The 22,500-nt window shown below is 42.6% G+C and overlaps 1 protein-coding gene across 1 annotated transcript in view; it reads right to left on the bottom strand.

Annotated features, from left to right (window-relative positions):
• LOC308681702 (adhesion G protein-coupled receptor A2-like) overlaps nucleotides 1-22,500 on the bottom strand; it is a 95,779-nt gene that overhangs the window by 49,031 nt on the left and 24,248 nt on the right. The window contains exons 3-6 of the mRNA XM_081350787.1: nucleotides 18,805-18,876; nucleotides 10,775-10,846; nucleotides 10,505-10,576; nucleotides 8,755-8,918 (exon numbers count right to left, since the gene is read on the bottom strand). Of these exons, the coding sequence (XP_081206913.1) occupies nucleotides 8,755-8,918; nucleotides 10,505-10,576; nucleotides 10,775-10,846; nucleotides 18,805-18,876 (380 nt within the window). The remainder of the gene's footprint in view (nucleotides 1-8,754; nucleotides 8,919-10,504; nucleotides 10,577-10,774; nucleotides 10,847-18,804; nucleotides 18,877-22,500) is intronic.

Genomic DNA, 22,500 nt, shown 5'->3' on the forward strand with positions numbered 1-22,500 from the left:
CCGTATCCAGATCAGATGGTGGACCAGCGCCTTAACACGACCACAACACATGATGTAGTCAGCCGGATCCGGGCCATATCCAGATCAGATGGTGGACCTGCGCCTAGACATGACTACAACACATGATGTAGTCAGCCGGATCCGGGCCGTATCCAGATCAGATGGTGGACCAGCGCCTCGACACGACCACAACACATGATGTAGTCAGCCGGATCTGGGCCGTATCCAGATCAGATGGAGGACCAGCCCCTAGACATGACCACAACACATGATGTAGTCAGCCGGATCCGGGCCGTATCCAGATCAGATGGTGGACCTGCGCCTCGACACCACCACAACACATGATGTAGTCAGCCGGATCCGGGCCGTATCCAGATCAGATGGTGGACCTGCGCCTAGACATGACCACAACACATGATGTAGTCAGCCGGATCCGGGCCGGATCCAGATCAGATGGTGGACCAGCGCCTAGACACGACCACAACGCATGATGTAGTCAGCCGGATCCGGGCCGTATCCAGATCAGATGGTGGACCAGCGCCTCAACACGACCACAACACATGATGTAGTCAGCCGGATCCAGGCCGTATCCAGATCAGATGGAGGACCAGCGCCTAGACATGACCACAACACATGATGTAGTCAGCCGGATCCGGGCCGTATCCAGATCAGATGGTGGACCAGCGCCTCGACACGACCACAACGCATGATGTAGTCAGCCGGATCCGGGCCGTATCCAGATCAGATGGAGGACCAGCGCCTAGACATGACCACAACACATGATGTAGTCAGCCGGATCCGGGCCGTATCCAGATCAGATGGAGGACCTGCGCCTTGACACGACCAGAACGCATGATATAGTCAGCCGGATCCGGGCCGTATCCAGATCAGATGGAGGACCTGCGTCTCGATATGACCACAACGCATGATGTAGTCAGCCGGATTCGGGCCGTATCCAGATCAGATGGTGGACCTGCGCCTAGACATGACCACAACACATGATGTAGTCAGCCGGATTCGGGCCGTATCCAGATCAGATGGAGGACCTGCGCCTCGACACGACCACAACGCATGATGTAGTCAGCCGGATCCGGGCCGTATCCAGATCAGATGGAGGACCTGCGCCTCGACACGACCACAACGCATGATGTAGTCAGCCGGATCCGGGCCGTATCCAGATCAGATGGAGGACCTGCGCCTCGACACGACCACAACGCATGATGTAGTCAGCCGGATCCGGGCCGTATCCAGATCAGATGGAGGACCTGCGCCTCGACACGACCACAACGCATGATGTAGTCAGCCGGATCCGGGCCGTATCCAGATCAGATGGAGGACCTGCGCCTCAACACGACCACAACGCATGATGTAGTCAGCCGGATTCGGGCCGTATCCAGATCAGATGGTGGACCTGCGCCTCGACACCACCACAACGCGTGATGTAGTCAGCCGGATCCGGGCCGTATCCAGATCAGATGGAGGACCTGCGCCTCGACACGACCACAACGCATGATATAGTCAGCCGGATCCGGGCCGTATCCAGATCAGATGGAGGACCTGCGTCTCGATATGACCACAACGCATGATGTAGTCAGCCAGATCCGGGCCGTATCCAGCGACTGAGTCTGGTCTCTCCTAAGGTTGTTTTGAGTTTTGGTTCTTTGCCACTGTCGCCTTTTTCGCCTTTTTTTCACCTTTGTTGCCATTGGCTTTTGGCTTGCTTAGTTGGGGACATTTAATATTTACGGTATTATTGATCTGCTGCATTGACACCATTATATGAGAACTGAACTGAGCTGGACAATGACATCAAGGTTTTCTCATATATAAATGAACTAAATTAATAACTTTTTTTACAACAAAAATGAACCATCACTGAACTTACTTAAGCTGGACTGTGACGCTGTTTTCTTCTAGAAACAAACTCTGTTACATTATTTTCCTGTTATCTCTGTAAAGCTGCTTTGAAACAATCTGTGTTGTAAAAAGCGCTATATATTCAGAGGAGATGCAGGTAGCATTTTCAGAACTTTAACTCTCTGACTTCTACACATCATTCATTCCTTCTTCAGTCGATCTTCACCAAATGAAATGGTTTTGGCCCCTGAGCGGCTCCTCCAGACCGCAGACACACCAGCAGCCGCTTCAGCCATCGGCCCCGGGGCCACATATATCATTACAGCAGCGCTCCTGAGAGACGAGCACCTGATCTGGGCAGAGGGAGTGAGTGTGTGTGTGTGTGTGTGTGTGTGTGAAAGAGAAAGAGAGAGAGAGAGAGAGAGAGAGAGAGAGAGAGAGAGAGTGTGTGAGTGTGTGTGTGTGTGTGTGTGTGTGTGTGTGTGTGTGTGTGTGTGTGTGTGTGTGTGTGTGTGTGTGTGTGTGTGTGTGTGTGTGTGTGAAAGAGAAAGAGAGAGAGAGAGAGAGAGAGAGAGAGAGAGAGTGAGTGTGTGTGTGTGTGTGTGTGTGTGTGTGTGTGTGTGTGTGTGTGTGTGTGTGTGTGTGTGTGTGTGTGTGTGTGTGTTACTCCATCTGCTACTCATCGCCACACAGCAGGTAATAACACACAGAAAATAAAAAAGTGTGTCGAAGAACGAGAGAGAGTCAGAGGAGATTGATCTCACAAAGATTAGTACTTGCCATTGTTACTGGAAAAAAATATATATATTTAAAGGACTTGCAACTTGTTTATGCAACGAAGTGGAAATAAAATTAAGTTGAAGCCTTATGTTGAAGCACTAAAATTACTAAAACTGAAATAAAAATGAATTAAAGCTAAATAGAAATCAAAAAATAAAATAAAAAATAATAAAAATGACAAAAGCACAGTAAAATTATTCAAATTAAAACCGAAAAGAACAATAAAATAAATAAATAAAAATAAATAAATAAATACATTCAAAATATTAATAAATACTATATATACTAAAACTGAAAAGAAACATTAAGTAAAAGTAAAATAAAGAAATATAACAAATAAATTCAAAATATTAAAAAATATTGAAATCATATTTAAATAATACTAAAACTAGCATTAAAATGAAAACTGAAAATGAAAACTACATAAAAAATAAATAAATACTATAATAGAATATAAATACTTAAACTAACATTAAAATGAAAACTAAAATAAATATTTGAAATAAAATAAATAAAATAACAAATTGAAAATATTAATAAATACTATAATAGCATATAAATAATACTAAAATTAAAATGAAAACTTAAAAGAAAAAGAACATAAATAAAATAAATAAAAATGCTAAATATTAATCAATATTATAATAGTACATAAGTAATACTAAAGCTAACGTTAAAATAAAATAATAAAATAAATAAAAACTACATTTAAAAAATATGAATAAATACTATAATAGTATATAAATAACACAAAAATGTAGTTAAACTTGTCACAGTGTCTGGTCTGTTTCCCCGGGTGTCCACTAGAGGTCTCCTTCCCTTCCTGTCACTATACACTCTGGAACCGCATTCCCCATAATCCTTTGTCTGTTCTCATCACTCGTGATTCCACTCAGCTGTTCCCTATCACATTGTTAGTGTCTGTGTATAAATACCCTGTCTGTTTCAGTTCATGTCACGGAGTCATTGTTAACCGTCACTACACTTCTGGTCTGCGTTCTTGCCTGTTTCTTGTTTTGTTTATTTGTATTTGTATTTTGGATTGCTAACATGGACTTTGAACCTTGCCTGGATGACTATGAGATGGATTACACTTTAATAAACACCTACTGCCATACTGCATTTGGATCTACCTATTTTCCTGTGTGTCCCCGTGACAGAATGACTCCGTCACCATATAGATCCAGCGGTATGAGTTTTCGTGATTTTTCCTCAATCACGAAGAAGGAGAGGAAACAGCGGAATGGGAATCATCAAGCTGAAGAGGAGGAGCCACGCATGACGTTAGATGAGTGTTATGCCTTGTGTGCTCATATCAGGGAGGAGAGTGCTGCGCTCCCGGTTAATTCCAGGGAGAGAACAGCACCCAGTCGCTCGCGGACAAGGAGGAAGAAGAAGACTTCTCGTCTCCCTAATGTCCCGGAGGTCGTCTCCGTGCAGCCCGCTGTGGTTCCGGAGGTAGTCCCTGTGCAGCCCGTGGTGGTTCCGGAGGTCGTCTCCGTGCAGCCCGCTGTGGTTCCGGAGGTAGTCCCTGTGCAGCCCGTGGTGGTTCCGGAGGTCGTCCCCGTGCAGCCCGCTGTTGTTCCGGAGGTATTCCCCGTACAGCCCGCTGTCGTCCCGGAGGCCGTCCCCAAGCTGCTTGCCCTGACGGCAACTCCCCAGTGCCTCGCCCTTCCGGCGCCGCCCCAGAGTCTCGCCCTGCCGGCGCCGCTCCAGCAGCTTGCCCTGCCACCACCTCTCCAGCGCCTCGCCCTGCCGGCGCCACCCCAGCGTCTCGCCCTGCCAGCGCCGCTCCATTGTCTCGCCCTGCCAGCACCGCCCCAGCGCCTCGCTCTGCCAGCGCCATCCCAGTGTTTTACCCTACCGGTTCCACCGATGCAATCTACCGATCCAGAGACTGTTCAGGTCACGTCTGCCGAGCCAGTGTCTCGGGACAAGATGGCCGCCGCCGAGCCTGTGTCTTCGGACAAGATGGCCACCGCCGAGCCTGTTCACGTCACGCCTGCCGAGCTTATGTCTTCGGACAAGATGGTCGTCGCTGCCACCGAGCCTGTTCACGTCACGCCTGCCGAGCCTGTTCACGTCACGCCTGCCGAGCCTGTGTCTTCGGACAAGATGGCCGCCGCCGAGCCTGTTCACGTCACGCCTGCCGAGCCTGTGTCTTCGGACAAGATGGCCGCCGTCGAGCCTGTGTCTGAGCCGGTGGTGTCTGTTCCTGAGCCTGAGCCGGTGGTGTCTGTTCCTGAGCCTGAGCCCTCAGTGACCACGACACTGGCCATTATGGCCACAGCCATGTGGTGTGTGTGGGCTACGCACACACTTGAGCCGGTGGTGTCTGTTCCTGGGCCGGTGGTGTCTGTTCCTGGGCCGGTGGTGTCTGTTCCTGGGCCGGTGGTGTCTGTTTCTGAGCCGGTGATATCTGTTCCTGTTCCTGAGCCGGTGGTGTCTGTTCCTGAGCCAGTGATTCCTGTTCCTGGGCCGGTGGTGTCTGTTCCTGAGCCGTTGGTGCCAGTTCCTGAGCCGGAGCCGGTGGTGCCAGTTCCTGAGCCGGTGGTGCCAGTGTCTGTTCCTGAGCCGGTGGTGCCAGTGTCTGTTCCTGAGCCGGTGGTGCCAGTGTCTGTTCCTGAGCCGGAGCCAGTGTCTGTTCCTGAGCCGCAGCCAGTGTCTGTTCCTGAGCCGGAGCCAGTGTCTGTTCCTGAGCCGGAGCCAGTGTCTGTTCCTGAGCCGGAGCCAGTGTCTGTTCCTGAGCCGGAGCCAGTGTCTGTTCCTGAGCCGGAGCCAGTGTCTGTTCCTGAGCCGGAGCCAGTGTCTGTTCCTGAGCCGGAGCCAGTGTCTGTTCCTGAGCCGGAGCCAGTGTCTGTTCCTGAGCCGGAGCCAGTGTCTGTTCCTGAGCCGGAGCCAGTGTCTGTTCCTGAGCCGGAGCCAGTGTCTGTTCCTGAGCCGGAGCCAGTGTCTGTTCCTGAGCCGGAGCCAGTGTCTGTTCCTGAGCCGGAGCCAGTGTCTGTTCCTGAGCCGGAGCCAGTGTCTGTTCCTGAGCCGGAGCCAGTGTCTGTTCCTGAGCCGGAGCCAGTGTCTGTTCCTGAGCCGGAGCCAGTGTCTGTTCCTGAGCCGGAGCCAGTGTCTGTTCCTGAGCCGGAGCCAGTGTCTGTTCCTGAGCCGGAGCCAGTGTCTGTTCCTGAGCCGGAGCCAGTGTCTGTTCCTGAGCCGGAGCCAGTGTCTGTTCCTGAGCCGGAGCCAGTGTCTGTTCCTGAGCCGGAGCCAGTGTCTGTTCCTGAGCCGGAGCCAGTGTCTGTTCCTGAGCCGGAGCCAGTGTCTGTTCCTGAGCCGGAGCCAGTGTCTGTTCCTGTCCCTGAGCCGGTGGGGTCTGTTCCAGTCCCTGAGCCGGTGGAGTCAGTTCCAGTCCCTGAGCCGGTGGTGTCTGTTCCAGTCCCTGAGCCGGTGGAGTCTGTTCCAGTCCCTGAGCCGGTGGAGTCTGTTCCAGTCCCTGAGCCGGTGGAGTCTGTTCCAGTCCCTGAGCCGGTGGAGTCTGTTCCAGTCCCTGAGCCGGTGGAGTCTGTTCCAGTCCCTGAGCCGGTGGAGTCTGTTCCAGTCCCTGAGCCGGTGGAGTCTGTTCCAGTCCCTGAGCCGGTGGAGTCTGTTCCAGTTCCTGAGCCGGTGGAGTCTGTTCCAGTCCCTGAGCCGGTGGAGTCTGTTCCAGTTCCTGAGCCGGTGGAGTCTCCGCCGTGGCCGCCCGAGGGGTCGTCTCCGCCGTGGCCGCCCGAGGGGTCGTCTCCGCCGTGGCCGCCCGAGGGGTCTCCTCCCTGGCCACCTGATGGACTGTCTACTCCGCCCTGGCCGCCTGAGGGGAGGTCTCCGCCATGGCCGCCCGATGGACTATCTGCTCCGCCCTGGCCGCCCGATGAATGGTCTGCTCCGCCCTGGCCGCCTGAAGGGTCGTCTCCACCCTGGCCACCAGATGAATTGTCTACTCCGCCCTGGCCGCCTGATGGGTCGTCTGCTTCGCCCTGGCCATCCGACGGACTACCTGCTTCGCCCTGGCCGCCGGCTAAACCGTCACCCCCTGTTTACGTTCCCTTCCATGGTCCTGGCCCTCCATTCCTCCCCCTGATCCTCCACCGTTCCACCTCCCTCCTGGACTCTTGTTGATTTTTGGTTTTTGGTTTTTGTTTCTTGTCGTGGAGCGTCTGGTAGCCGCTCCGTAGAGGGGGGGTTATGTCACAGTGTCTGGTCTGTTTCCCCGGGTGTCCACTAGAGGTCTCCTTCCCTTCCTGTCACTATACACTCTGGAACCGCATTCCCCATAATCCTTTGTCTGTTCTCATCACTCGTGATTCCACTCAGCTGTTCCCTATCACATTGTTAGTGTCTGTGTATAAATACCCTGTCTGTTTCAGTTCATGTCACGGAGTCATTGTTAACCGTCACTACACTTCTGGTCTGCGTTCTTGCCTGTTTCTTGTTTTGTTTATTTGTATTTGTATTTTGGATTGCTAACATGGACTTTGAACCTTGCCTGGATGACTATGAGATGGATTACACTTTAATAAACACCTACTGCCATACTGCATTTGGATCTACCTATTTTCCTGTGTGTCCCCGTGACAAAACTAAAGCTTTTGGAAAGTTAATCTAAATAATTGCATTAATCTTGAACAGATACATAAATATAACTAATACAATTAACAAATGAATCTTTTTTGAAGCTGTTCACTGAACTCTGGGCGAACCGATTCACTAAAATGGATTATACAGATTCTCTGATATACAGACATGAATCAGTGGAGATGTCTTAAATGAAGGTTGCTGCCTATGTAGACTGAGATAAATGTCCCTGTTAGTGATCTTACGTTTCAGATCATACTTATACACATCATAATGAGTGTTAAACTGAGCCTCGGGATGAGTTTCGGTGCGCTACTGTGAAAATAACTGTGGTACGTCTGTAAAAGATGATTCCAGCTGTGCCAGAAATCACGAGCACACTCTGCAGAGCGCGTAATGCTGGCAAAACATGACAATTCAGTTAAACTGCATGAAATAAAGCATTAGCCACAAGAGGCCATGAGATTCTGACACTTAAAACAGCACATCTGTCAGAATGTGGAGCACAAAAAGCATGATAAAGCATCTATCTAATGTGTTTTTTTTTTAATATTAACATTTATTTGCACTATATAGTTGGCTATATATTATATTTTACAATGACTATGCACAAGGTTCATCCAAAAATATCTTAGAGTTGGAACTGTTTTCTTATATTGCATTTTTGTCCATTCATCAATGCAAATTTACCAGCTATGCAAATGAGGCTTGCATGCTAAAATAATGAATTCTTACAAAAAAAGTAGGCATGTTTGTACAATAATATATATATTTTTTTATTCTAAAAATGCAAAATGTGAAAAAATAAAGGTTTGCAACAGTAAAATTAAAATAAATACTTTATTTTTTTATTTTATTTTATTTATAAAAAATAAATCTTCCTGTTGCAGTCTATATATACTTTAAACTCTGCAAACGTCAGCTATGCAAATTATGCTTATTGTGAATTGAATTGGGTTTGTGGTTTGCCTGATTTTCATTGAGTGAATTTGAGTGAATTGCATGCTAAAATAACAGACACAACACATGCAAAGTGTGCATGATTCATTCTTACGCTATACATTCTTACTAATAAAAATGTTTGTCCAATAATAAAAAAATAAAATAAAGGTTTGCAACTGTTAAATTAAAATAAATAACTGCTTTTAATTTGTTATAATTTAATTTAATTCATTAAAATAAATATATCAGTTGCAGTCCTTATAACATTTTCTTCTCTTCAGAGGAGATGCATGCAGTATTCGCATTACTTGGCAACAAGAGCTTAGAGTTGGATCTCTAAAATCAGTAAACTTTTGTCCATTAGTCAATGCAAATGAGGCTTATTCTGAATCGAATTGGATGAACAGAAAAGTGTTGGTGCATCTCCTGTTTGCATGATTCCTTTAGTGAATCGGATGCTATAATAATTCAGGCATAATTAATTCTTACTAACTTCCAGATCATTCAAGATAATAAAAAGCACCTGTTTATATTATTTTAGTATTGCAGAGTAATGTTGTGCCGGTGTTTTACCGCAGGTGAGCTGGTGTTCCTGAAGGTTGAGGAGCTCCAGTCCATGAAGACGGCTCGGATACACACACACGGATTCGTTCCCCACGCGCACGGACTGAATCCTGAGCCACGACAGCAACCACTGAAGCTGACAATCACAGAACAGAGAGTCTGTGCCCATGCTCCTGGAAAACAGCGTTCATATTCAGTCTTATTATCGCTTTAATGCAATAACAACACCAACTTTGCAGCAATGACACAGTTATTGAACTGAACTGAATCAGCTTTGAATTGAATTGAATTTATAACATTAACATATTAACAACTTAATGTGAAGCTGCTTTGAAACGATCTGTATTGCATGAAGCGCTATAGAAATAAATGTGACTTGACTTGTGCAAACAGAAACATGAACGTGCATCACCACGTTATTACACAATCAAAAGGTCATATCATACATTTAAAATCATTAATTTCCCCCCTGAAGTCCAAATATGGTGTTAATCACGTTTTACTTATATACTCATTAGTTCTGCTGTTTAAAGGGGTGGTGTAATACCCTTTTTACAAGATGTAAAATAAGTCTCTGATGTCCCCAGAGTGTGTGTGTGAAGTTTTAGCTCTAAATTCCCCACAGATATTTTTATATAGCATGTTAATATTGTCACTTTTTGAGGATGAGCAAAAACACGTTTTTGTGTCCCTTTAAATGCAAATGAGCTGTTGCTCCCGGCGCAGGGGGCGGAGCTTCAACAGCTTGTGTTCTTTTACTTCACACACACATGCACTGAAAATGTCTAAAACTTTTAGCCTTTTATGTTCAAACCGGAGTCAGACAAAGATGGAGAGACTCGAGAAGAAGTGACAACATGTAGAAGCAACAGGACATTTCTGAATGATTAGTTGATGAATTTATGTAGATGATGTGAAGTTATCTTCTAGTCATTGATTAGCATATTCTGTCTTGATAATCTATAAATCGTGTTCAGGGGGCGGGGTTTATGTAAATTCCAGGGTTGGTGATGTCACTAACCCGGGAGGAATGTGGTGTAGTCTCTACCAGCCGTTTGTTGTAGTCCTTAAAAAGCATTTATTTTAAAAGCAAATATCTCCCTTTGCTTTGAACTTTGAGCGTCGGAACTTTGCAGATGTTGTTTATGCTCAAACAGCAACATTACACACTAACTAAAGTTAGAAAAGTCAAATCATATACATATACAAATCATATCACAATATTAGCATTCTACAAAACTGTAAAACTTTCTGATCACTTTTTCCTTCAGAGTTGCAAATGTAATTTATGTAAAAAGATATTTATGAATAAAGCAGCTGTTTATGTGTTCCAGAGAATAAAACCGGTCAAATTGAACTAAATAAATGTAATAAATTACTTGCGGTTTAGCGACAATGTGCTCGGACAAACTTACTAGTAACCAATCATATGAGTCAATTATTAGTCACATGACTCAGCGCGTACAGGAATAAATGAGCAGGTTTTCAAATCAAACGAAAAAGAAAGTCATCTAAGTAATGTGCATTTTTATTCATATCTTTATGGGGTTTTTATGCACCATCCCAACATTTGCATAGAAATATGTGGATGGGAACTCATTTTTGCAGTTTAGCTTCAGTAAATGTTTGTCTTGGATTGGGAAGAAAGTGTTGAGCTCTAAAACAGTAGTTCTTCATCGTACAGTGACGGATCGCACTCCTCATATCATGACCCATTTTAACAGATTTACATGTACAAAATATAGTGTGTAAATCTTACAGCGCTCGGAGGGAAGGAGTGTGTGTGAAAAGCCCCTCCGGCAGTGTGGAGAAAATATTCCCAGACAGATTCCTGAAACACACACAAACCCCAGCTGACATTTCAGAGGCATTTAAACACAACTAGAACATCAATTATTAGTGATAAACGGCTCCCAGTGCTAAAGAGAGAGAGAGAGAGATACAGAGAGAGAGAGAGAGAGAGAGAGAGAGAGAGAGAGAGAGAGAGAGAGAGAGAGAGAGAGAGAGAGAGAGAGAGAGAGAGACTCACAGTTTGGAGAGACGGCCAAGGTCAAGAAACATATCAGGAGAGAAGCAGCCAATCCTGTTGTTTGAAAGATCCCTGAGGAAACACACACACACACACACACACACACACACACACACACACACACACACACACACACACACACACACACACACACACACACACACACGAGACAAATGATCTGACATCAAACACCAGCATCAAAACCTTCAAACTAGTGAATATATGCAGATGTGTGTGAGTGTGTGTAATTATATAACATCCACGACTATTATCTGACTATATGAACTATCGACTCCTTTCTGTATTTTTATTTCTCCTGTTAAATTAGTGGGAGAAACATCTAAACTTTTTCCGCTCATCCCACTTGTTTCCAGAGAAGGAAAAGAGGGTAACGCTTTATTTTACAGTGTCCTTGTTACATACATGTACTTACTATAGTAATAACAGTAAAATATGCATAATTACATGCAACTAACCCTAATGTACTTACCCTAACCCTATAGTAAGTACATGTAGATAATTATTATTACTCAGTACTTAAATGTATAATTACACTCTAATAGGGTTACTATAGGGTTAGGGTTTGGTTGAGGGTTAGTTGCATGTAATTATGCATATTTACTGTTATTACTATAGTTACTACATGTAACATATGTAACAATGACACCTTAAAATAAAGTTTAACTGAAAAGAGTTTGCATGCCATCTTTCAAACAATTCATACGCAATATTTCATGGTCTTAAAAGTGCTGAAAATCTGATACATGAATATGTTGATCATGCCGTGAAAAGCACGAATGCCATGCATACTTAAAAATGATTTGCATTATTAGGGTTCCTTTAAAACCACTCGAGCAATGAAAGAGCAACTGCTTTCCGCATCCATAAACGGATTTATCATCTGAAGAGACGGGACCCTTGAGGAAAATAAGGGTTAAGTGTTTTAGGAGCCGACTCTAATCTTAGTAACTCGCCAATTACTCCTACTAGAGACTGAACCCACGACCGGCGCAGATCCTGAACGTCTGGCGACCGCAGCCAACAAACCGTCCATTCAATGAATATACGTGAAGCGTAACTCGGTGATTTTATGTCTCGTGTGTGTGTGTGTTTGGATCTCCAGGTGTGTGTGCTGTGCATGTGTGTGTGGTTTCATGCCCGCTGTAATGAGAAACATACACTGCTGTGGTGCAGTGGGAGCGGTGCAGTTCTGAGCTGTAATCATCGGTTGCGAGCTCTTAAATTAGACCAGCCGCTTAAATTATACGCGTACAGAATCCTGGCACACACACATCCACAATCAGCCGCTCAAATCCACCAATCAGTGTCACATTAAACCGTCCGCACGGCTCCCGTTTCTGCGCGTTGACATGCCGAAAGCCTCTTCACAACTGAATGAACCTTCAGATCGACTCCAGCGCTGATTCTGAAGGGTGTTGCATAAAGATGTGACCTAATATTCACAAACGGGGATCAAATGTAAAAGTTTGAGAACACTGAGCATTTAAAAACACGGAACGTTCTCAGAAGTTTCGGACAAACGTTCTTCCAGTAACAGTATAGTCTTTAATAATGTTCTCAAAGCATTGCTAATGGAATGTGAAACTTTCAGTTGGACGTTTTTTAAATGTTTCGGAATCTTCAGAGAAGATTCAAAAGTAACATTCCAAAGTGATCAAAGGAAACGTTCCCTTAAAGGGATACTTCACCAATTAGCATTAAAGCTACACTGTGTAGGATTTTCTCCCATCTAGCGGTGAAATTGTTTATGACTACCAACTGAATATTACTTTCTAGCCCCTCCCATTCCGAGTGCGTTTTAACTCCTACGGTAGCCGTATTACTTCAAATCTGCCGGCAGTCGCGAGTAATCTCCCCCTCGCATTCGTCACGGCGCCACTGAGTGTAAAAACGCGAAAGGCGAAGCTTGAATTTCCAGGTATGTCCCTCTTTGTCTAATGTATTTTCAAGATGGAGGCGCAACATGGCTGCCGCCATTCGAGCGACTCGCTCGTATGTATTCTAAATTGCAGATTATACACTTACGAGAATACTTAATTAGTTGGTTGAAGTGATTACACATTAATGAGAATGTACTGTATAATTTTGAAAGAACAAAGTGTTTTTTGCTAAAAATCAACTTAAAATATTACACAGTGTAGCTTTAATAATGTTCTCAAAGCTTTGCTAATGGAATGTTTTTATCTGAAACTTTCAGTTGGACGTTTTTTAAATGTTTCGGAATCTTCAGAGAAGATTCAAAAGTAACATTCCAAAGTGATTAAAGGAAACGTTTCCTTAAAAGGATACTTCACCGATCAAGCTAGGTTTATACTCGACGCGTCCGCACGAGCGCGAAGGTGCGCGCGACAAAAATTACATCATTGCGGTGTGGGCGGTCGTGCACGTTGGGTGCGCAAGACCCCATTTCGCTTGGCGGTGTGCACGCATAGACAGTAAAAGAAATGGACACAGCGACCCCATTGGATTCAACGGAGAAAAGTGAAGTTAATTAGAAGCTCTCACTTCCTGATGGCTGAGCGACTGCGCAGACTCAAACCGAGCTTGACGACGTAGATGTGACGTGAGCAACCCGTCTGTCTTCTAGTAGCTGTGCCGAGAGAAATCTGAATCATTCCCTTCCGAGTCTTGCAGAGACGGAGAGTGTGAGTAGGAGCTGTCCATGAGCTGGAGCAGGAGAAACTTTTGCTAAGTATTCTGATTAATTATTTTGTCATTTTGCCTCCACGTCCCCCCGATCGCCCGCGAGCTTCTCCTCCTGTCCATACGGTAATCTCTCTACTGTGCGACAGAGAGTCGCGAGGTTATGACGCAATCGTTAGCCTATTTTTACAAAAACTGCTTCTATGGGGCCATAACGTAAGATACAAGGTAATGGAGCCATTTATACATTTTCGTGTTTCTTTAGAAATAAATAATGGACAAATGGAGTCTTTAAACGCCTCAGATGTAAAGTTATTCGCTGTCAAAGTGACGCCAAAATGAATGGGAGTCAATGGAATGCTAACAGCAGGTGATGGTCCGCTAATCAATGGCGGCGCCCGGGGAAGCTTCAGTTTTTCCTGAAAGATGACCCCCTTGTGTGCACTGCTTTTTTTGTGACAGCGCGTGCGGCTCCGCATGCGAAGATGAACGACTTCGAGTGAATCTGGCCGAGCTTCTCACCACACCGTACCCAGGTTGCACGTCTAAATTAGTTGCTTACATTTAAAAAAAATAGCATACAAAGTATTTTTAATGAACATAAAGGTCCATGAAATGTTTAGTGAAATTAGAAAATATTTAAGAGATCGTTAATTTAGTTATATTGTATACACGTTTTCATATCCATTTATCCATTTGTTCTAATGTCACAAGTAATAATCTCAGGGTTTACTGGATTTTACACAAATAGCACTCGGGAGCACTTCCACTCGGCGCAGTAAAAAGTCACGTTGGTTCTAATGACAAAAGTGAGAGTGAGAGAGGGAGAGGATTTTTCAGGTGTGATGATATTACTGCGCCGAGTCGAAGTGCTCCTGAGTGCTATTCCGCCATACATTCAGGGCCGGCCCGAGGCATAAGCAAACTAAGCGGCTGCTTGGGGCCCCCTCGCCACCAGGGGGCCCCCAAGCGATTATTTTTTTTATTTTTTTTACATATTAATTAAATTAAACAAGTGACATAAATGAATGAATGGATTAATAATTCAAGACAAGAAAATTCTGATTTCATGATCAATATACCTGCCTACAACTGCTGCTGTGTCTACCAGTGTTTGAGTCATGCGCGATCGCGTGCATAGACATTCCGTGCGCAAAGTCACGGTAATGTTAAGCCATGTCACAAAAATTTGATTTGATCAATGATTTATCCTTTAAATTTAATGATATTCAGAACAGAACAATAATAAAAAAAATAACTAAAAACAAGCCAAAACGAAATAATTTAAAAGCGAAAGTGAAAGCGGCGTTGGGCTCGCGTATCTCTCTCATTAGAATCAAAATGTTTAACATTCGTCGCGATGGATTTGGATGGTAAACTATTCTTTATTATAGGCTTCTTTGTACTTCACCCACGTTTCAATATCGAGGGGAAAAAAATCATTATCTTCACATGCGCAAAAATGTGCTTGGAAACATCACAGTGGAGCGGTGCTTAGGCTACGCAGCGATGAAATGCGAATTGTAGGCTTATTTAAACGTTATATGTTAGGTTGACTATTTTATTATTTTATTACGGCTATAACGAACAGGCTGCGATGTCAAGATTGCAATGCTTGAATATGTTGTTTGTGTGTGTGTGTGTGTGTGTGTGTGTGTGTGTGTGTGTGTGTGTGTGTGTGTGTGTGTGTGTGTGTGTGTGTGTGTGCGTGTGTGTGTGTGCGCGTGTGTGTGTGTGTGTGTGAGGCGCGGGCGCGATCGAACAGTGGAAACATAAAAACATACTCCGTTATGTTCATACAAGACATCGTTCAAGTGTTGCAAAACATTGGAGGATATTTTGCAAATAAGTTTTTTTAATATGTTTTGTGACAATTCTTTTTCAGAAGTTTCAAAGAGTTAGTAAAAGAGTAAAGAAAAAGTTAAAACATTTTTAAGTATCTATTTTTTATTAAGTATTTATTTTGTATTAATACATAACCTCATTGTATTAATTTATAATGTAACATTATAGAGTGACATTGTGTCAATAATCGTCAAGCACAGGTGACTCCGCGTGGTGGGAGGGGGCCCCCAAATCTAATTCTGCTTAGGGCCCCCAAAAGGCTCGGGCCGGCACTGCATACATTATAGTTATCCTTTTTACCCACTTATAAAAGCGCCACGTTTTATTTTGTGTCACCACACTTGGTCGTGTAACTACTCGTGTAACTGTATTTAAACAGGGAAAACGTGGAGGTGTTTGGTCGCTTCTAACTTCATCTCTGTTTGGATCCTAATGAATGAACTGGGCTAAGCTAAGTGCTATCAAAGTGTCGCCGCACGCCAGAGCGATTGAGACGAGAGAGGTATGCATCAACTCGTCTTAGTTAAGGGAATAACATAGTTTAATATGAAAAAACGGTGGAGTGTTCCTTTAAGGTGATGATACACAGGGAAACCTTTTGGGCAATGTTGCCGTCAACGGGCAACCAGATGAGACACAGGGCCCACGACTGATCTAAATTATCCAGATAGAAATGTATTGCCCATTTTCAATGGGAAAGTGCCCAAGCAACAATCGCTTGGCAAGACTGCCCAGCAACATTGCTCAAAAAGTTGCCCTGTGTATCATCACCTTAAGCTTTAGAAAGCATTAATCAGTAGAAACCCGCTAGTGTTTTCGAGTGACCCCCTGAGACCAGAGATTTCTGTATTGTGTGTCTAGAAAAAAACCTCAGATGATGCAAAAATCCTCATTTAGCTCATCAGAGGCTCTTCTGTCCAGAGGCGAGAGACTCCAGCCAGTAGGAGGAGCTCGTCCCGCATGTCTTCAACCCGCCCATAGGGGGAGCTCACTCACAGAATGTACAAATAGTGTCAGCCATCTTTTTTTTTAAGCTAAGCTAACAGGCTCTTGCTCTGTGGAGAAAGCTGAGTAGTAGAGGTGACCATATGTCCTCTTTTTCCTGGACATGTCCGGCCGGGATTTCGAGATCGCCCAAAATGTCCGGGATTCGGCTTTGCTTTGTACAGTCGCCATTCATTATGTTGGACATGTCCATAATAAAACGCCGTCTTTTCAGTTTCGAATCCACTAGTAGCCTAGTTGTATCATTTCTCCCGATACTGTCCTCTGTAACCGGTAGGCGTGGCTTGGGAGTGACCTCAGCGGAGCAAGTGCATTCTGGGAGTTGTTGTCTTTCATCCACATTCACCAAAAATACATTTTCTGGCTTTTCTTAGTCTAGAAGGCACCAACTTCTAAAATAATTTCACATTTCTACTACATAAATGACCCAATTTAAATACACATTCATCTTTCCAGCGGTTAAATATCCCTTTAATGTTCTCGTAAACAAGAAAAAAACATTTTTAAACTTGTTGTTTTAAACGTTTAGAGAACATTCAGAAGTGACTTTCTTAATGGGAATGTTAGCTAAATGTTCTATGAATATATTGTTAGCTGGGATATTCACTGTTCTGTGGAGCTTCTGACTTTTACATTTACTGCAAATACTTCTGAAAAACATTTTTTTAAAAACATCCAACTAAAGTGCAATTTTTTTTACACATTTTTATGCAAATTAATTTCCATTTCTTGTCAAATTAATCAAAATAAATGTAATTATGACTAGCTGATTAGAGAAAATGCACTCGTACAAACTTTACAGTAATAGCCAATCATACGAGTAAATGATTCAGTCACATGACTCGACGCGTTCAGGAATAAATGTTGAATAGTTTTGCTATTTTCTGAGCATCAAAAGTTTCAATAAAACCTGAAATCATTGTGGGCAACTTTCACAGTCACACCGCAAAACATCATCTGTCTCGTTTTCCAGCACAAATATCTAAACATTCTTAAATCAAGATACATTTACTGGAGAAGCAACATGACAAGTCTTGCTTTCTGGAAAAATACATGAACATTAAATTTAAATTTAAATTTTGCTTAAAACAAGAGCAAACATCTGCCAGTCGAGTCAGGAAAATGTGTTTCATACAAAGGGAAAACAAGATTGACCTCATTGGCATTTTTAAGCAAAACCCACTTAATTTGTATTAAACAAGACTTAAACTCATATGATAAGAGATTCTAGTTTTAGTCCGTGGTACAACTGGTGTTAAGATGTGTTTTGGTTGATCGGATCACAAGTAGACGAGGGAATCACATTCCCGTTTACACTTAGGGCCCTATTTTAGTATCAAATGCGAAACGCAAGTAGCTTTGTGGGCGGATCTCGGACGCTGTTGCTGTTATACCGGCGGGATAAATGTCTGAAGTCGCTTCATTACTCATAGGTGTGGTTTGGGTGTAACGTGAAATAAACCAATCAGAGCGTCATCTCACATTCCCTTTAAGAGCCGGCGCGCTTGTTCCATGGCGGATTGCTATTATAACGGCGGATTTGCCAGGAGCGGTTCACAGCCGAGGAGACCGACGTTCTCGTCAGGGCCGTAACACACAGAGAAGTGACATTGGGGACGGAGAAACACACCCAGATTAGCTTCGGTTAAACAGGCGTATGATAATTTGGGTAAATGTGTAAGATAGATTTATGCCTATTATTTCACATCTTCATGGACACAACAATGATTTCCCTTGTGTGTTTTTCTTTGTAATTATGTATGGTTTTCTAAAAATGAGAACTGCTGTGTCTGTGTGTAGATGAGAGAAGCAAAGTGTGTGTGTTGTGCTCACGCTACATTATGGCCAAGCATGCGCCCTTAAAACAGCATCTGAACGCGCCGCTGACTTTAGACGAGGTTTCTCCTGGTCAGTGGAGGAATTGTTTTCTGAAACTGCAAAATAGCACCAGGGAACGTTTGCGCTGGAACACGCCTCCTCTTTTCACTGAACCGCCGCCGGGAGTGCAAGTTCATTCCCTGAAATAAGCTCACGCAATTTACATATGAACACGACCGGAGACGACTGAGAAACATACGGAGAGCAGCAGCTCAAGACCAGCCGAACACTGTGAGTGTGTGTTAGAAATCAGGAACGGTGAGAGAACATTGTGCTTGGAACGTTTTTCCTCTTCAAACCAAAGTTGGGTCTCCAACCGAGAGTTTAAATCCCGTCGGTCTAGCGCTCTTCCCGTAATGTTTACGCAGTATTCAGAGAGCAAGCGTCTGTTGTGAACACATTCGATCACATGAGCGTTTACACTACGAAAGCAATCCGGTCGAATGTGTTTCCAACTACCTCTGGAAGTGTGTGACAGTGTTTACACCTGTGTTTAGTGTCGTCCACTTGTGACCCGATCGAGCAAAGCGCATCTTAACGCCAGGAGTACGCAGGGCCGTAGAAACGTTCATTGCAGCATCTAGAAAACATGTTGATCGGGTTCTTATGCGAGTTTCCGAGGTCATAATCATACTTACAATCTCTTCAGAGCCGTCAGTCCATGAAACGCACCGGGAGCGATTCTGCTAATGAGATTACTTCTGAGATCCCTAAAAACAGAGAGAGGGAGAGAGAGGGAGAGAGAGAGAGAGAGAGAGAGAGAGAGAGAGAGAGAGAGAGAGAGAGAGAGATACAGAGAGAGAGAGAGAGAGAGATACAGAGAGAGAGAGAGAGAGAGAGAGAGAGAGAGAGAGAGAGAGAGAGAGAGAGAGAGAGAGAGAGAGAGAGAGAGAAATGAAAAAGCAGTCAAACTATGAGCGAAAGAACCGTTCAAATAAATACTACCATACAAACAATTAGGGTCAGTAAGATTTTTTTTTTTTAAGAAATTAATATTTTATTCAGCACGCACAAATTAAATTGATCAAAAGTGACCGTAAATACATTCATAATGCCACAAAAAAAATTATATTTCAAATAAATGATTTGTGAAGGATCATGTGACACTGAAGACTGGAGTAATGATGCTGAACATTCAGTTTTGATCACAGGAATAAATTACACTTTACTGTATATTCACATAGAAAACAGAGGATTTACATTACAATAATATTTTGTAGTACTACCCCAAAGTAGTGTGTGAAATTTTATATATATATATAATTTTTCTTGCAATTTGGTATTTAAAAATACCATTTATGTTTTTATGCACAACAAATAAAAACTGAAAAAAAAAAAAATGTTTTCATGGAATTCTATATAGAACTCTATGGTTCTTGACTGAGTTTTAAAGAACTCTTTATGCCCAAAAGGTTCTATATAAGGAGAAACGTATTAAATGATTGCATAATACTTTCATGTTTAATAGATTGTTTAGGTGTGTCAAGTACATTTAATGAATAAAAATGTAATAAAAATTAAAAATGAATTAAAACTAAATGTATTAATTAAAATTAAGTCCATAAAATGATGGAAGGTTCTCCATATGAAGCGCCTGACGGAACCGTTTAAGGTTCCATGTGGAACTTTTCTTTCTAAATTGTCGTGCGTTCAGCTCTGATGGACCGTCTCAAACCAAGCGCACTAAAAATACACGAGTCGATATCACGACATCTCCCGGCTTTCCTCTGAGGCCAGAACAAACTTCCTGAAATTGTGTGTTAGGGTTTCCCGTGTCTGAGGGGAGTGACAGGAGAGCCTCCACATGTCTCTACACAATGAGTCCAACACACACACACAAACACACACACACACACACACACACACACACACACACACACACACACACACACATACATACACACACACCCTGCAGGAAAAATGTCACAAAACAGACTTTTGACCTTTTATAATCCGTCTTTCTTGGAAGATCGGAGGCCTTCTGTTTTCCTGCTGGATTATTTGTGCAAAAACTGGATGTTTTTAGAAGCTTTTCAAGAACTAAACACCCTCAGATCATTATAAATCACACTTCTCATCGTTTCTGGATTGATTAAATGTGGTTAATGTGAAATATTTAACGCTCGAGTGTGACGGTCATTACTGCTGATGAACGGCTTCTGTCCGGCTCAAATGGTGTGTGACTCCAGTGAAACGGTGAGTTTGGAAACACTTTTGTTCAGCACCATTAAACGTTTCCGTTCATCCCACTTGTTTCCGGAGTTTGAAGGAAAGGAGTTTGCATGCCATCGTTTAAAAAATTAATATGCAATATTTTGTGGTCTTAAAAGTGCTATGAATCATCTGATATATGCATATGTTGATCATGGCGTAAACACAAATGCCATGCATACTTATATGTAAATTAATGCAAATTATTTGCATTATTCGGGTTTTCTTTAATTCATTAAACTCAGAATAGCAAAAATCTGCAAAAATGTTCTTCTTCCTCACAAGTATATATAAAATGTAAATTAAATTAAATCAAAATAAAGTGAATTATGGCTTAAAACAAGAAAAATATCTGTCCATGGGTGAGAAAAATAAACAGGAAACACAAGATTTTTTTGTTTTAAGCATAAACTCACTTCATTTTATTATTAATTTTTGGAAAAGCAAGAATTAATATACACACACACACACACATATATATATATATATATATTTGGAATACAAATCAAAAATACTAAATAAGTGGGGGGGGGGGGCAAGAATTAATATCTTAAGTAATTTTGCTTCTTAGTTATATGCATATTTATTCATTCATTATTTTAGATATTTGTAATGGAAAACAAAACAAAACAAAAATACTAAATAAGAAAGTCTTTAAAAAATTACATGAAAAAAACAAACAATTGTTTTAAGCATAAAGTCACTTCATATTTTTGGGAAAGCATTTAATATCTTAAGTAATTTTGCGTCTCAATTACATGCATATTTATTCAATTATTTTTAAATATTTGTACTGGGGGAAAAAAACTAAAATACTAATAAATAAGAAAATCATTCAAAAAAATAATAAATAATAATTCAGTGACTATGCTATGACTATTTTTGTTGTTGAAAAAAAGCAAGAATTAATATCTTATTTCACTAATATCTTTGCTTCTTAATTATATGCATATTTATTCATTCATTATTTTAGGTATTTGTAATGGAAAACAAAACAAAAATACTAAATAAGAAAAAAAAAAATTTAATGATAAATTGTATTAAGCATAAAAGTCTCTTCATTTTGATTTTTCTTTTCAGAAAACAAGACTTAATTTCTTAAGACATTTTCCTCAATTAAATGTATCTTTATTTATAAATATCTTTGCACCTGAGAGACTTTAAGAGCGGGTCATGTGACTGCTGTGACGTTGCTGTGAGATTAAAGCCTGTTGGACATCTAGAAGCTCTCCTCGTGTCTATCCTGGAGTCACACACTGTAAGGATCCCTCCTGAACCCCTTCAGCCGGAGCTCGCATGACACTAATGTCTAGATTTATATCCTAACATGTGTAGGCCTTTCAGAAACGTGTTTCTTCAAGACAATTAATGGAGCGTAGACGAGTGGATTAACCAGAACTAACAAACAGCAGACGCTGTGGAAGAGCTTGACAGAGAGCAGAGCTGCGAGTCTTTAATGATTTCACTGAAACACACGTCATGTTGAGAAAGAACTGTGTGAACGATCTAACGTCTGTGGAGAAACACTAAATCTGAATGTGCTTCTGTGAAGTGTCATATCACATCCAGTACAACATTAGAAACACAGAGAGAAACAGCGAGCGCATTCAAATGCTACTTCAACAACCAATAGGAAAGATGGATCACAAAGGGGGCGGGCAGGGGCGTAATTTGTGGGGGGGTTGGGGGGGAGATAACCCCCCCAATATTTAAATCTATGCATTACAACCCCCCCAATGTTTATACCATGATCACATGAAAAATATGCAGAGCCAAACTTTAACCCCCCCAATGTTCAAACCAAATCTACGCCCTTGGGGGCGGGGCTAGAGGAGCCAGCTGAACTCTGATTGGTCCCTTCAATGATTCTGAGCTGGACAGTGATTCGTTACAAAAATGAGCGGCTAAATGGTTTTAAACAGTTTTTAAGAAGGGTAAATTATGACAAGAGACTTGTAAATGTCTCTATTGCGCTGATTAAAAAAAAGAAATCTCATAATTAAATTAAAGTTGACATGCTTAAATTGCTTGAAACTTTGATCTCGAACTTTTAAATGCGAGTGAATCAAGGTTTCCACAAAAATATGAGTGTGTTCAACACTGATAATATTCATAAATGTTTC

Source organism: Scardinius erythrophthalmus, assembly GCF_964197995.2.
Source record: "Scardinius erythrophthalmus genome assembly, chromosome: 21".
In the NCBI taxonomy this organism is placed as follows: domain Eukaryota; kingdom Metazoa; phylum Chordata; class Actinopteri; order Cypriniformes; family Leuciscidae; genus Scardinius; species Scardinius erythrophthalmus.